Source organism: Lactuca sativa, chromosome 6 (assembly GCF_002870075.4).
Source record: "Lactuca sativa cultivar Salinas chromosome 6, Lsat_Salinas_v11, whole genome shotgun sequence".
NCBI classification, from domain to species: domain Eukaryota; kingdom Viridiplantae; phylum Streptophyta; class Magnoliopsida; order Asterales; family Asteraceae; genus Lactuca; species Lactuca sativa.
The window spans coordinates 200,459,012-200,473,567 of NC_056628.2; the positions used below are offsets into that span (position 1 = coordinate 200,459,012).

A 14,556-nucleotide genomic window follows, 5' to 3' on the forward strand; every position below is an offset into this window, starting at 1 on the left:
CACTTAGTTACAGAGAAATATAACAAAACACAAAACATCCTAAATCCCAAACTCCAAACCTAAATGAAGAAGCCCTAATTAATAGAGTATGTGCTAGTATTTCTTCCACTAAGATTTGAAAATCACGACGGTGATTTTTAAGTACTGATACAATGAATTGTTGGACACGTAACCTAAACTTTTGTTTCTAGATAATATCTCACATTCCTTGTAGGTGCACAAAGGTATAGGACTAGAAAAATTGAAACAATCACCATTTATACAACTTTTTAGATTTCTTCGTGGTAAGCGAAAACTTTTTTAGAGTTTAAGTACCATTTATTCCTTCATCTTTGACTTTTTTTTAGCTTTTTTTGGTGTCCTAAATTCAAAATGAATATGTCTTAAATATATTTTCCAAAATCCGAAATACATATTTCATCCTTTATCTAACAATAAGTTAAAAAAGCTTACAATAAAAAAAGTATATTTCGATAAAGCTTTATAAGCTGATGCTCTTTCTAGAAAAATGGAAGACATTTGATATACTCCTGTTGAGAGATAAAAAAGAAGATTTTAAAATAGATTTTAATAAATATGAAAAATTTAGATTTAATATCTAGTAGGAAATGACGTGTTTCAAAGGAAAAAATAATTTTAGTAAACTATTTAAATATGGATTTTGATTATGTTTGTGCTTTGAGGCTGCTTCTTTTTGCTTATGTATTGCACCCACTTGTACATCCGATTAGATACAATTACAAGCTTCTTTTTCATGTTTGGTATCTTGATGATGAGACCGTGATTGGAGATTCAAAGGGGGTGGCCATAGTATTGGACATCATTAGGGCGATAGGTCCAGGATTGGGTGTTGAATTAAATATCAAGAAAAACTGAGTTATTTTGGCCTTCATGTGTTGGTAGGAAGCTTCGTGCGAGTTTATTCCTCATTGACATCGGGCGTCCGTTATTGGGGGATCTATTAGTAGAGACACAAGTTTTATTAGCGGGTTAGCCATGAAGAGAGATGTCAACGCTGTTGATTTGATGTGCATTCTTCCATAATTATGTGACCCCCAAAGTGATCTCCTTTTGCTTCGATCTTGCATGGGCATTACCAAAAATTTCTTAGGTATGAGGACGTTCCAACCCGTTCACATGGAGGAGGTGGCTTTGTTCTTTGATAAATGGTTACGTGGGTCGATTAAGGACATTGTGACTTGCGAGGGTCCTTTCTTTAAGAACATTTAACGATAACTTGCTTCATTACCAATTAGGTTTGGTGGTTTGGGGTTGTACTTAGCGATAGAGGCTTCATCCTATACATTTATGGCCTCACGAGATCAATTGTGGGTGTTACGGGACCACATCGTACGAGATAACAACATATGTGGTATGGATTCTGATTATGTTTGTGCTTTGGCCTATCTTTGTAATACGATTCGAGACTTTGACTTCAAAGTTTTCACTAATAAGGACATTGCCCCTACAAAAACCCAACATTCATTGGCGACTTCCATTTTTAGTAAAATTGTCCAAAACATGTAAGTTTACTTTGGCATGACTATTAGGCATAAAGTAGTTTTTGAGTATCTAACGACACAACATGCTCATGATTTTCTTATGACTATTCCTATTGACGGTCTTGGCCAACATATGTTGCCAGTGGAGTGTCGTGCTATCCTCAAGTATCACCTTATGATCCCTTTATTTGAAGCTGATGAGACATGCCCGGTTTGTCCTAAGGCATGCTTGGACTATTTTGGGGAGCATGCAGTTCATTACAGAGAGCTCCCGAGTTTCAAGTACTGACACGATCTGGTAAGAAATGTTCTTTTCGACATATTTAGCTGCTCTGAGGTTTTTGCCAAGAAAGAGACACCTGTGAAATTAATTTCTGACCAACCCGTTGGAAGGAAGATCAACACTTAGAGCAACTGCCATTCAATTTTTTGGATAGGCCGGAGGGAAACACGCATGTGTGGATCTAACATGGGTTTCCCTCTTGTAGGCTTGGGGAGTAAGGTTTTCACTGTAAGACATACTGCTTTATACCTTTTGCATTTAACACTTTTGGTTTCCTTATGCAAAACATTGTGAAACTACTCAATAGAGTCCAACGGATGATGCATAGTAATATTAGGACCCCAAAATCTATGTATGTTTTTTTGAAAAGAATTAATTTTGTCATCTGAAAAAAGATTACGACGCAACTTATTGTTTGTTACACGTTACGTCTAAGTAAAACTTTTACGAAAATGAATTTTTCTGTGGGTTTTATATGAAAAAAATAATATAAAGAAATATGTGATCGTTTATATGAATATCCTATGAACTATTATGTACATGTAAATGTAAATATTAATGAAAATAAAGTGTGCATGCATTATGCCTACCTATGTAAAGTGATATGATCTATTTTAAGCATATTTTCTAGTTTGTCGATCCGAACCAAATATAATAATTAATGGTCAACAAAAATGAGATGTCACATTTAAAAAGGAGAAAAGAAAAAAAAAAGAATAATAACACCTCGTAAAGGGAATTTTGATTTTTAATCTAATAAGAAAGTTCCCTCCTTTTTCTTTATTTTTGTGATTTCAAGAAAAGTAAACTTTTGCCAGTCTACTGTCTCCATCTTGCAGCAGCATAACAAACCTCATCGCCATTTGCAGATATCACAGCAAATCAGCATTCATCTTCTCATTCCCCTCCATTAATACCCTCCATGGCCATCTTCATCAACTACTGCTCTGTCTCAAATCATCTCTGTGTGTTTCACTGTGTGTGAGAGATGCAACGAGAGTGGGCAGACAGAGGAGAGAGAAAGAGAAAAACACCCATCAAGATTCAGTTCAATTCAAAAACATTAAATTAAATTTGAGATCTCGCTATCTGTCTCCATTAGGATACATACAACTCTCAACTTGGATTTCCTTAAAAGAAATCTCATGTTTTGTTTATTGTAGACATACAAAGAAGAAAGCGAAGTATGAAAATCTTTCTTGGTTTTTTGTTTGTTTTAGTTTTGGATTTCGAAATTAGCTCAACTGATGCCAGACCCGAAGCTTCATTTCCGTTTTCTGCGATTTCTGTTCCTGAATCCTCACCTGCCGCGCCTCCCATTCCTTCAATTCCGGCGTCAATGGCCGACTTCACTTCAGGTATATATATCCCCTTCCATCATTCACATCCGGGTTATTGCTATCTACCTCTAACATCTTTACTTTTATCCGAATCAGGAACTGAAATCGATATCACGAAGCACCAACACAGTTCAAGTCGAAAGGTTCTTATTGGGCTCATCACAGTTTCGTCTGTGATGGCGATCATCATAGTGTCCATCATATGTTTGTGGATATGCCACAGAAAGAATATACACAAATCAGGCAAAATCGGTACCAAAAAATTAGGTAAGACGATGTAAAACTTAATAGGTTTTGATAATGTCTACAGATTCTAATCAGATTCGTTGTTTTAATTTCAAGATTCTTTGAGAGGGCTTCCATTGAGTTCATTCGTTAGCAGAACTAACGGTGTTTTCAAAACCAAAATCGAAAAGGGATCGGTGGTTGTTATGGATTATAACGTGTTAGAATCAGCAACAAATAACTTCGGTGAAAGCGAGATATTAGGCGTAGGTGGATTTGGATGCGTGTATAAAGCTCGACTCGATGATAATTTGCATGTAGCTGTTAAAAGATTAGATGGTATTAGTCAAGACGCCATTAAAGAATTCCAGGTTAATTATCATTATCTTAAAGTTTCAGACTTTAATTAATCTTTTAATTCTTGCAATTTTGTGATTAGGGTTTTCTTTTTTGCAGACGGAGGTGGATCTATTGAGTAAAATTCATCATCCGAATATCATCACCTTATTGGGATATTGTGTTAATGATGAAACCAAGCTTCTTGTTTATGAACTGATGCATAATGGATCTTTAGAAACTCAATTACATGGTGAGTCAATTTTTTGACCTTTTCACAATGCCTAAAATACCCTTTAAAGCTCTGGAGCAAAATCAATATGATTAGGTTGTTTTTAGTGGTTATCACTTATCAGTCTAACAAAAGTACACATCATCTTGAAAGCCGACATAAATTGATATGATTATAATTTGAAACATAGTAAAGGGCAAATATGTCTTTTTTTAGCTATTGATTAGTTTGTAGTGATGGTTAAAGCTTAAAGGGGTAGATGGGTCATATGCATGAAAAGGAGATATGTAGCAATCGATACGAAAAACCCCAAATATGGAAAGTGTGTTAATATTTTGATGAGATTGTTGGGAGTATTTTATTATTTATAAAAATAAAAATAAAAATAAGATTAGATAACAAGAATTAAATTATGTGTCCACACACAGGGCCTTCCAGTGGATCCAATTTAACATGGCATTGCAGGATGAAGATTGCTCTAGATACAGCAAGGTGGGACTTGTGGATAATTAATTAATTTAATAATGAGATGAAATTTTTTATTATTATATTTTTTAAAATATTTGTAATTATTTGAGTACAGAGGATTAGAATATTTGCATGAGAACTGCAAACCATCGGTGATTCATAGAGATCTGAAATCATCTAATATCCTTCTGGATTCCAGCTTCAATGCTAAGGTACTTTTTTAAACATCAAATAATTTCTTTTTCTTTCTTTTTTTTTCTTTTTTTTTTTTTTATAAAATTTACACAAACTTTCTTTCTGTCAGAATCATAATAATAATAATAATGCATCTCCCACCTACTTTGAAAGTCTTAGGTAGGCTATATGACTTGCATTCATAGTGGGACCCTGTCACATATACCTTTCCAAAAATAAATCAATTTTTAAAATATATTAAAAATAATCAATTTTGTGTTGTAAACCACAAAGAAGAAGAAGAAGAAATACTGAAATTTTGTTACAATTGTTATCTTTTGTAAAGCTTTCAGATTTTGGTCTTGCTATAATGGATGGGGCCCAGAACAAAAACAACATTAAGCTTTCAGGGACATTGGGTTATGTAGCTCCCGAGTATCTTTTAGATGGTATGTATACATTCATTTTTGATTTGTTTATTACTTTATTACACTTATCCGGTGTTTTATTATTATTATTATTTTAAGGTATGATGTTATTTAAATGTACAATGTCATAATTGGGTAGATTTTTCATATAGGATAAAGCTTGAATAAGGAAAAAAAAAACTGCAATATATAAATAATTGAAAGTATGTTGCTATTTCTAGGGATTAAAATCCGACTTTTTTGTGCTATTTAATGATGGTCAATTACAAGTACAAAATTTTGATGCATAAATTGAATGTTGATAAAAGGATGTTTTAATGCTTTCCATTTTTGTGTACAGGAAAATTGACGGATAAAAGTGACGTGTATGCGTTTGGAGTTGTGCTTTTAGAGCTTTTACTTGGAAGGCGACCTGTAGAAAAATTAGCAGAGTCGCAATGCCAATCTATTGTCACTTGGGTAGAACTTACACTTTTTTTTGAACATTTGATTATTTGATTTTTATTCGGTGTTTTGAAACCAAATTTGTGAATTTCAGGCTATGCCACAATTAACAGACAGATCAAAGCTTCCGAATATTGTAGATCCCGTGATCAGATACACAATGGATCTCAAGCACCTGTACCAAGTACGTAAATATGATTAGAAAAACTAATTTTAAATAATCATCTGATTTTTGAATAAACAATTTATGAGATTATAAATGTTTGAATGATCTAACACATTTTTTTTTTAACTTTTTCGTTAAATTTTATGTACTGTAAAAAAGATTGACGTGATAAATGTATTAAATAGCAACGTACTTTTTTTATAATATATTATTAGTTTGTTTTTCATAAGTCGAATTTTGAAAAACCTAGCCAACTTTAGCATTACTAATTTTAATTCATCATCATATTTAGGTATTTTGAAAATCTGCCCAATTATAGCAGTGAAATTACTTTGTATTTGAATATGGCCATTCCTATAATTAGGTGGATTTTTTCAAAGTAAAAAGTGTTAACACGAATAAATGAAAAAATAAATGGAAGTAGTAAACATAGTTTCATTTATTTGTATGTAGAGAAATCGATTTGTATTACAATCACATTGCTAAATTAGGTAAGTTATAATAATTTAAATTCAATTAATCTATGTTATTATTTCTTGCATTTAATCCTTGAATGAAACTTAGGTTGAAATTGCCTCCTTTGTGGAATCAATAAAAAAGACAAATCTCTTATGATATACATACCATATGTCCATATCTGGGTTTGTTATTGATAGAGTGAATAAATATGTTATAATAGCAAATGAATGGAAGTACATTGCTGTTTTTTTTATCTGTAGGTTGCTGCGGTGGCTGTGTTATGTGTACAACCGGAACCAAGCTACCGGCCATTAATAACCGACGTCTTGCATTCTCTGATCCCTCTTGTTCCCGTTGAGCTTGGAGGGACTCTAAGACTTACACAAACAAGGCCTTCGGTATCAGTCGACCCATGATTTCCTCATCTACCTATTTGTTTAGGCTATCTTTTTTATTTTTATTTTGTGGGTTTTGTTTTTAAAGATGAAAAAGAGAAGAAAATGGCAAAGTGAGGGTGTTTATTAGAATATTTATTTATTTGGGGGGTAGATGGGTAAAAAGATGTATTTGGTGGGGGTGGGATGGATATGTAAACTTGAAAAGGGTATCCATATGTAAATGAGGGGGAAGGTGTTATTGGTTTTGGAGTCATTGTATGGGTATGATTTGTTTTTGGTTGTAAATTATACTTTTTGTGAAACTTAAAGAAAATAGACTCCACGTCCACTTTATAAAAATTGGATGAATTATGATATAATATGTTTATATAGGCTTGTTTTTTTTAATGTGAAATAGGATATGATAGAATATTGGATTAGGCTACTTCTTGGGTTTATTGTTTCTATTTTGTGGATTTTGTTTTGGGTAATTACACCAATTGTCCTCGTGTACATATCAGAAAATATGTTTGATCCTTATTTTTAAAAATTAATTCGGATTGTCTACTGTTTGTTTAACGCTTGCACGCTTCGTCTTTGATATTTAGTTTTATACAAATTTAGTCCATGTCAAATTTGAAATGACCATAATATCTTTTTTTTTTTTAATTTAATTTCCAATTATTTTTGATTTATTATAATGATATTAGTTATAGATTAATATTTAGAAAAATGTATATCTCCTCATTTCCAAAAAACCTCACCTTTACAAAAAAATCACAAACACCACCATTTTCTTTCCGGGAAGACCACCATTGCCAGAAAACCGCCCGCCACCATTGTCGGAGCACCACTTACCACCATTATTATTGTCCAGAACCATGACATCTTTTTCCTACTCCTTTTCTAATCGAATATCTCTTATTCTCAACTCGTCATCTTGTAATCTTCTCCACTATTCAACCACCCTTTTCATCGTGAGCCACCTTTAACCACCAGCACAACTCTTGTCCTGTCGATGACCTTCAACAACAAAGAACACAAATTAGGATTTCCAATCGCCGCCTAGGGTTTCGAGATTGATGATCTCCTTCTTTACCTGTGCGCCATCACTGGTACTACATTTCTCTCTTCCTCCTTTTCCGATAGATGATCTCCTTCTTCACCTGTGCGCCTAGGGTTTTAGATTCATATACGGGGAAATGTGTGGTTTCAGATCAAGAACTTTGGACGTTTCATGAAGGATTTCACTTTGGGGGTTTCAGATCGAGCATCACCACCACTAATAATCTATTTTTCTAGATTGCGTCGCAATCACAGTTAGAGTCTGACCGATGGATTTAGGAAGTTGTTAGATGGTGGGAAGGAGGTTGTAACCGGTTTTGAGTCGAGTCAAGATGAAGAGAATAGGTGGTGTGACGAGTCTGGAACCAAAATGAAGCGGCGGTGGAAAATCTGCCGGTGATTCGCCTGAGGATTTTGATCGGAGATGGGGAGGTTTCTATTGGGAGGAAAGGACACTAGGAAAAGGAAGAGGGAGGGTGGCTACCATATATATATTATAAAACAATAATAGAAAATTAAAAAAAAAATTAAAGCCAAAATAGTATTTTTATGTCCAGAGGGATGAAATGTGCAAGTTTTAAACAAACGAGGAAAGTCCGAGTTAAATTTTAAAAATATGGACTATACACGTTTTCTGACATGTGTACGAGGGACGATTGATGTAATTTACCATTTTGTTTTTAGCATGACAGAGAATAAAGTGGCAAAATGATGGTGTTTATATAAAATTGTTTAAATGGGGGTGTAGACGGGTAAAAAGTTGGATCTTGTGGGGGTGGAAATGGACATGTACACTTGAAAAGGGGATCCAAATAAATGAGAGGGGGATCTCTTATCAAGATTCAAAATAATAGATGTAACTGTTGGGTTTTGTACAAACAATCCTATGTGTGCATGCAACCCTATAATTGGATCTATATTTTCACTATTAGATACACAACATTATGAACACATATAGAAACCCTAATATGCCCTAGTATTTTCGAAATCTACATAGAAGGTTAGATCACATACCTCTTGTTGTTATATTTGTAATAACAACTTAAATCTTGAATCTTCTTGTCTTTGAAAGCAAGTACCACAAGTGTAGTACCTCTAATGACTCACAAACACCAAGAGCAAATGGAGAGGCAAGAGAGAGAGAGAGAGAGAGAGAGAGAGAGAGAGAGAGAGAGAGAGAGAGAGAGGAGGTATGAAATTTGTCCCTAGGAACCCTAGACCAGGCATGGACGAATTTCATTAGCCAAGGGGTCTTTATATAGGTGTAGGGATTAGGGTTTCAGTCCTTATCCTTATCTAGTTGTTTGCCCACCAAGTAACAATAAGATAAGTCTTGAAAACCCTTATCCTTTGGACGATTTCAAGGATCCTTATCTCCTTGAATTCGTTCAACCATATTTAGGATAACCATTACCATATTTTGTAACTATCACATAATTACAATTCAGCCGCTCTAGTTTAATTAATTACACTTGATCACAAAATTAATTCTTAATTAATTATTGACCAATATTAATTAAACAAATATGATTTTTCCTTTAATATATTATTCTTATAACATATTAATAAATCATAATAACCCCTTTCTCTATTATTTCTCCATTCAAGTTGTTTTGGTGAAGGCAACCCAAAAAGACCATGCACAATCGGGTCAAATTTTAAGTTTTTACGAGTCGTGACGGACCATGTCGTTTGTAAGGTGTGACTTAAGGCGACAATCTTGTATATAATCGATAATTATATATTATCTACTATTATTCATTTTTATATATACATATACGACTTAAGGTGACAGTTTATTAAAGTTTGACGTCAAGTGCAGGCCTTGAAGCAATAACGCGCTATGCCGAACTTTTTAGAATAATGTATTGTTGTACTATTATTGGTTTTGTAGTTACTGTAGTGTTATGTTTTTTTGTGAAATATAAAAGAGTAAATAGCAATATTGGTCCTTGTGGTTTATTAGAAAATGTAGTTTAAGTCAAATATATTTTGTTTCAGAGTCAGTTTAAAATTGAAACTTCCGTATAGAATTTGTCTTTCGAAAATTTAAATGCATTTGAAAAAACTATTTTGTCATTTTTTTTTTTCATTTTCTTTTATTTACTAAATATTAAAAAAATGAAAAAATAGCAAAAAAAACCTTTAATAAGCTACCCTTCCCATCATTTTCTCTTTTAAGGCCGGAGGGTGTGGACGCGGTTTTTGCAACCTCAGCCGCGCACACCGCCAAGACTGCGGTTTTGGCCGCACTACGACTGTAGATGACCGCGACACATGATTGGCTAATGAATGTTTGACCGTTGAACGATCATTTTGTGCGTTATTTTTATTTTATTTTATTTTATTCCTTTTTGTCTTTTTTCCCTATATATACACAAGCACTTCATTTTTTTCACACAATACAAACCCTTCTCGCTCATTTTTTTTAAAAAAAATTACTCATCTCTCTCAAAAATGTCATCTTCTTCATCTTCTGAAGAATTTCAGACTATTTTTGATGGCACTGTTGCGTGTGCTCAAATGGCGGAACAAACATACGATGTTTTATGCAATAATGCAGCTGCAAGTTCTCAACGGAGAACACGAGGATATATTTTCAGAAATCGTAAAGAAGCCAACCATTATTTGGTACAAGACTATTTTCAAGAGAATGCCACTTATCAAGGGTATTATTTTCGTAGGCGCTTCAGAATGTTTAAAGGTTTATACGAATGTATAGTTGAAGATGTAACGAGGGATTGCAGTTTTTTTTCAACAACGCTACGATGTTAGAGGTACACTCGGTTTCACTCCCTTACAAAAATACACGACATCACTTCGTCAGTTAGTATATGACATTCCACCTGATGCATTAGATGAAAGTTTTAGGATGTCTACTAGGATAGCACGAGACAGTCTCCACTTTTTCTGCCAAACTGTAATTCACTTTTATGGTCCAAAATATTTACGTAAGCCTACACGTAATGACATCTTGCAATTGCAAGCTCATCATACTAGTGTGCATGGGTTTCCTGGAATGTTAGGAAGCTTAGATTGTCTCCATCGGACATGGAAAAATTGCCTTACATCATATCATGGGCAATTTACCCGAGGTGATCATGGTCACCCAATGGTCATACTTGAAGCAGTTGCATCATAAGATCTGTGGATTTAACATGATTTTTTTGGTTCTCCTGGTTCGATTAATGACATCAATGTTCTTAATCGTTCACCTATATTTAACAACATATATGATGGATCCGCACCAAATTCTTCTTTTGAAGTGCGTGGAACGCCATATAAGTATGGTTATTATCTAGTCGATGGAATCTATCCTGAGCATGTTGTGTTTGTTAAATCGTTTACGTGTTCAGATGGTTCTAGACGAAAAAAATTCAAGAGAGCTCAAGAAAGAGCTAGGAAGGAGGTTGAGCATGCTTTGGAGCTCTGAAGAAACAGTGGTTTATATTGAAAAAACCAGCAGTTCATTTAGGCGAGGAAAAACTTCAAGAAATCATGTATACATGTCTCATATATCACAACATGATTATTGAAGACGAAGGAAGAGCAATATGTGCATTTGACGAGGAAGAAACCATACCAGAGACACAACCAATGAAAATTGGTGGCGAAGAGTATATGAATAGGAGAGCAGAGATACGTTGCACTGAAACATTTCACAATCTTCGCAATGACTTAGTGAAACACATTTATGGGGTTCAAAATATTAACCTTAATTTGGATCCACCGGATGACTCCGAAGACGAGTTCTCGGAGAACGACCTTATGTAGTTTGCTTTAGCTATTTTATTTTGTGTTTTTTAAGTTTCTAGGATTATTTTAATGTCATGTGTGTCTTTTTCGTTGGTTTTTTTTTTGGTAATGCAATGTAATGTTTTTTGAATTTTCATTGTAATGTTTTTTTTTTTTTTTTTTTAAATTTTCAAGTAATGAAAAATTATGTTTTTTTTTTTTTATTAAAAAAGAAGTTTTAATTAAAATAGCTAAAAAAACAAAACAAATAAAAATAAAAATAAAAGTGTGGCACCACTCCCTTGGTGTGGCAAGAAACCACACTTGTGTGGTAAAAAATGACGTGACGCTTATGTGGCGGTGGAGGGAGTGCGGTTTCGGTGGCACCACACCCTCCAACCTAATACACCAATACAATCGGCTGTCTCTTTTTTTTCCTGCTGCTGCCGCAAGGAATATCTTCTCCTTTAATCACCATCGTCAAAATTGTTGTCCGCAACCCCCCTTTGTCAGACTACACCTTCCCGTCATCTGTTCGTCTCTACCTTAACTAGAGCTTCCTTCATGTCGCTATAACCTAGGTTGGCTAGGGGTTTTCTGGTCCGGGGCTAGGGTTTCTATATTGAAGTCGTCATTGATATAGTCTTCTCTCTATTTCTTTCTCAGACAAAGATTATGTAGGTTTCTAGATTCGTGAGAGGGTCGAACATGAACATGGAAATCCCTAACCCTACTGCTTCTATCACCGATCGACTAGGGTTTTTAGGCCAAGAGAATCCTAGATGTATCCGTTTCATATCTTTGAGGGAGAGAGAGGTGACATATTCATTTTCATGTATGTTTCTTTGTGTTATCCGATGGCAATGTCTCTGTTGGCGATGGTGGTAGCTTCATCTAGTATATGCTTCCTAAAATGGGTTTGATGAAAATCGATTTGCTGAAGATAGTGGTGGTTTTTGGAAAGAGGGAGCAGGGGGTGTATGGTGTTTTTTTTTTCTGGACAAAAAAATGGTGTGAAGATGGTTGCCAGCGGTGGTGGTGCTGCAACATGAAAGAGTAGAGAGAGAGAAGACAGTGTTAAGAAAAATGGAGTGAAAAATAGTCTTTTCAAATGCATTCAAATTTTTTAGGGACCAGTTCTGTATGAAAGTTTCAATTTTAGATTAACCATGTGACAAAAAAAATTAAATTCAAACTATACTTTTTGGTAAATGATAGGGACCAATTTTGCTATTTACTCAACATAAAAAAATGAACTCCACTCATCTATAAAAAATGGATGAATTATGACATAACATATGTTGTATCATGTTACATCAACATATTAAATGGATTAATACGATATATTTGGTGTAGAAGTAGGCCTAACATTTTTATTGGAAAACCACGGGTTTCCAAGTCATCGACCATGTACTCATTACTTCTGGCATTGTTATTGCCATCTTATTAGGTTCAACCCACAAACCATTTCGAGCATTAGGTTTTATTTCTATCCCATAAATAATATGACTTCTTAGCAAAGACCTACTCCATAACGTGGAGGAGATATAGGTAAATGATATTCCAATTGAATGCCTCTTTGAAAGGAAAGAGTTATTTTATAGGCTTGGCTTGTTATGTAACATAAAATATGAAAGAATATTGGATTAGGCTATTTTCTTGGGTTTATTTTTTATGTTTTGTGGATTTTCTTTTTAACATGACAAAGATAAGAAAGTGGCAAAATGATGGTGTTTATATAAAACTTTGTTTAAATGGGGTGTAGATGGGTAAAAATATTGTATTTGGTGGGAGATAGAAAAGGATATGTAAATTGGAAAAGATTCAAATATAAATGAGAGATGGGGCTTATGATTTGTTTACGGAGTCATTATATTGTATGGTTATACTTTGTTTTTGGTTTATGAACCACAAAAAGAAAATGGACGCTACTTTCAATTTATAAAAGCGGATGTTTAAAAAGTTTATATTTAGTGAGGGTGGAAAATGAAATATAAACTCGAAAAAGTACTCTAAATGCAAATGAGAGATGGGGGTTTTACTTCTTTTCGCGGGACTAGAGTCCTTTTTTTTATTTTTTTTATTTTTATTTTTATTTTTAATATTTGGATGTAAAGTATCTTTTTTTGTGAAACATAAAGAAAATGTTGGACTCCACTCTTACTCTATAAAGTGGATGGTTATCTTGATAAAACATGTATTGTATTTGTCTTCAAACGGATAATGTATATGACTTGTAATGAGATTGGTGTTAATGAGGTAAAATTTGTGTTTTTTTGCTCCACCAAAAAAGACTTAACAAAGTGGGAGTGTGAGAAATAGACTTGCTCTTAATCTTTATATGTCCAAAAATTATGAATACCAATGATCAAGAGGATTTTGTACAAAGCATTTACAGAGCCGGTTTAGACGGTGGGCAATCCGAAAGACCGCTCAAGGCCTACGTCTCTATGGGACCCAAAATTTGTGTGCTATGTAGTGCATATATATATATATATATATATATATATATATATATGAGGTTCAATAGAGAACCATAATTAATCAATAAACCAAGAAACCAATCTTTTTTTTTTTCAACTTTTAGAACTTATTTTTTATCAAAAAAAAAAAAAAAAAAAACTAAAAATACAGAAATTCATAACTTTTTATCCTTTTTCCAATGATATAAAATTCGAATTTTTTTTTACGTCAAATTCACAATATGAATTTTTAAAAATTCATAACGTGAATCCGGATTCACAAGGTCAATTCGAAAAATATTTTTCACATTCACAATGTTAACATATGAATTTAGATATTTTTAGATTTTTTTTTGATAAAGAATAAACTTTAGAATTTGAAAAAAAGATTTGGTTCCTTGAAGAACCAATAATTATGGTTCTCTATTGAACTTTTCACTATATATATATATATATATATATATATATATATATATATATATATATATATATATATATATATATATATATATAAGAACCAATAATTATGGTTCTCTATTGAACTTTTCACTATATATATATATATATATATATATATATATATATATATATCCGGTAAGAAATTTTTTTTGGTAGGAAGGTAAGAAGTTTTTTTTCTACATATTTTTTTGACGAACAAAATAAATGAATCACTAGATGATTCATTTGTAAGATGATTCACAAGAAAAAATTCCAAAAAAAACATATTTATGATTCATTTTTTAAGTAAATTAAGAAAAAATTCACTTTTATGACAATTTTAGTGAATAACAACAAAATCATTGTATAAATGAATCATCGAAATGTTTTTTTGAGAATTTTTTCTTGTGAATCATCTTACA

General features: G+C 33.1%; 1 protein-coding gene across 1 annotated transcript; it reads left to right on the forward strand.

Annotated features, from left to right (window-relative positions):
* Positions 1 to 2,533: 2,533 nt before the first annotated feature.
* LOC111914127 (probable receptor-like protein kinase At1g80640) lies at positions 2,534 to 6,794 on the forward strand. The gene is made up of 10 exons (XM_023909872.3): positions 2,534 to 3,143; positions 3,222 to 3,392; positions 3,468 to 3,721; positions 3,807 to 3,939; positions 4,347 to 4,410; positions 4,502 to 4,598; positions 4,907 to 5,009; positions 5,329 to 5,447; positions 5,527 to 5,616; positions 6,318 to 6,794. Exons 1-10 carry the CDS (start codon positions 2,972 to 2,974, stop codon positions 6,471 to 6,473), a joined length of 1,359 nt encoding a protein of 452 aa, XP_023765640.1. The 5' UTR covers positions 2,534 to 2,971; the 3' UTR covers positions 6,474 to 6,794.
* The last annotated feature ends 7,762 nt before the right edge of the window (positions 6,795 to 14,556 follow it).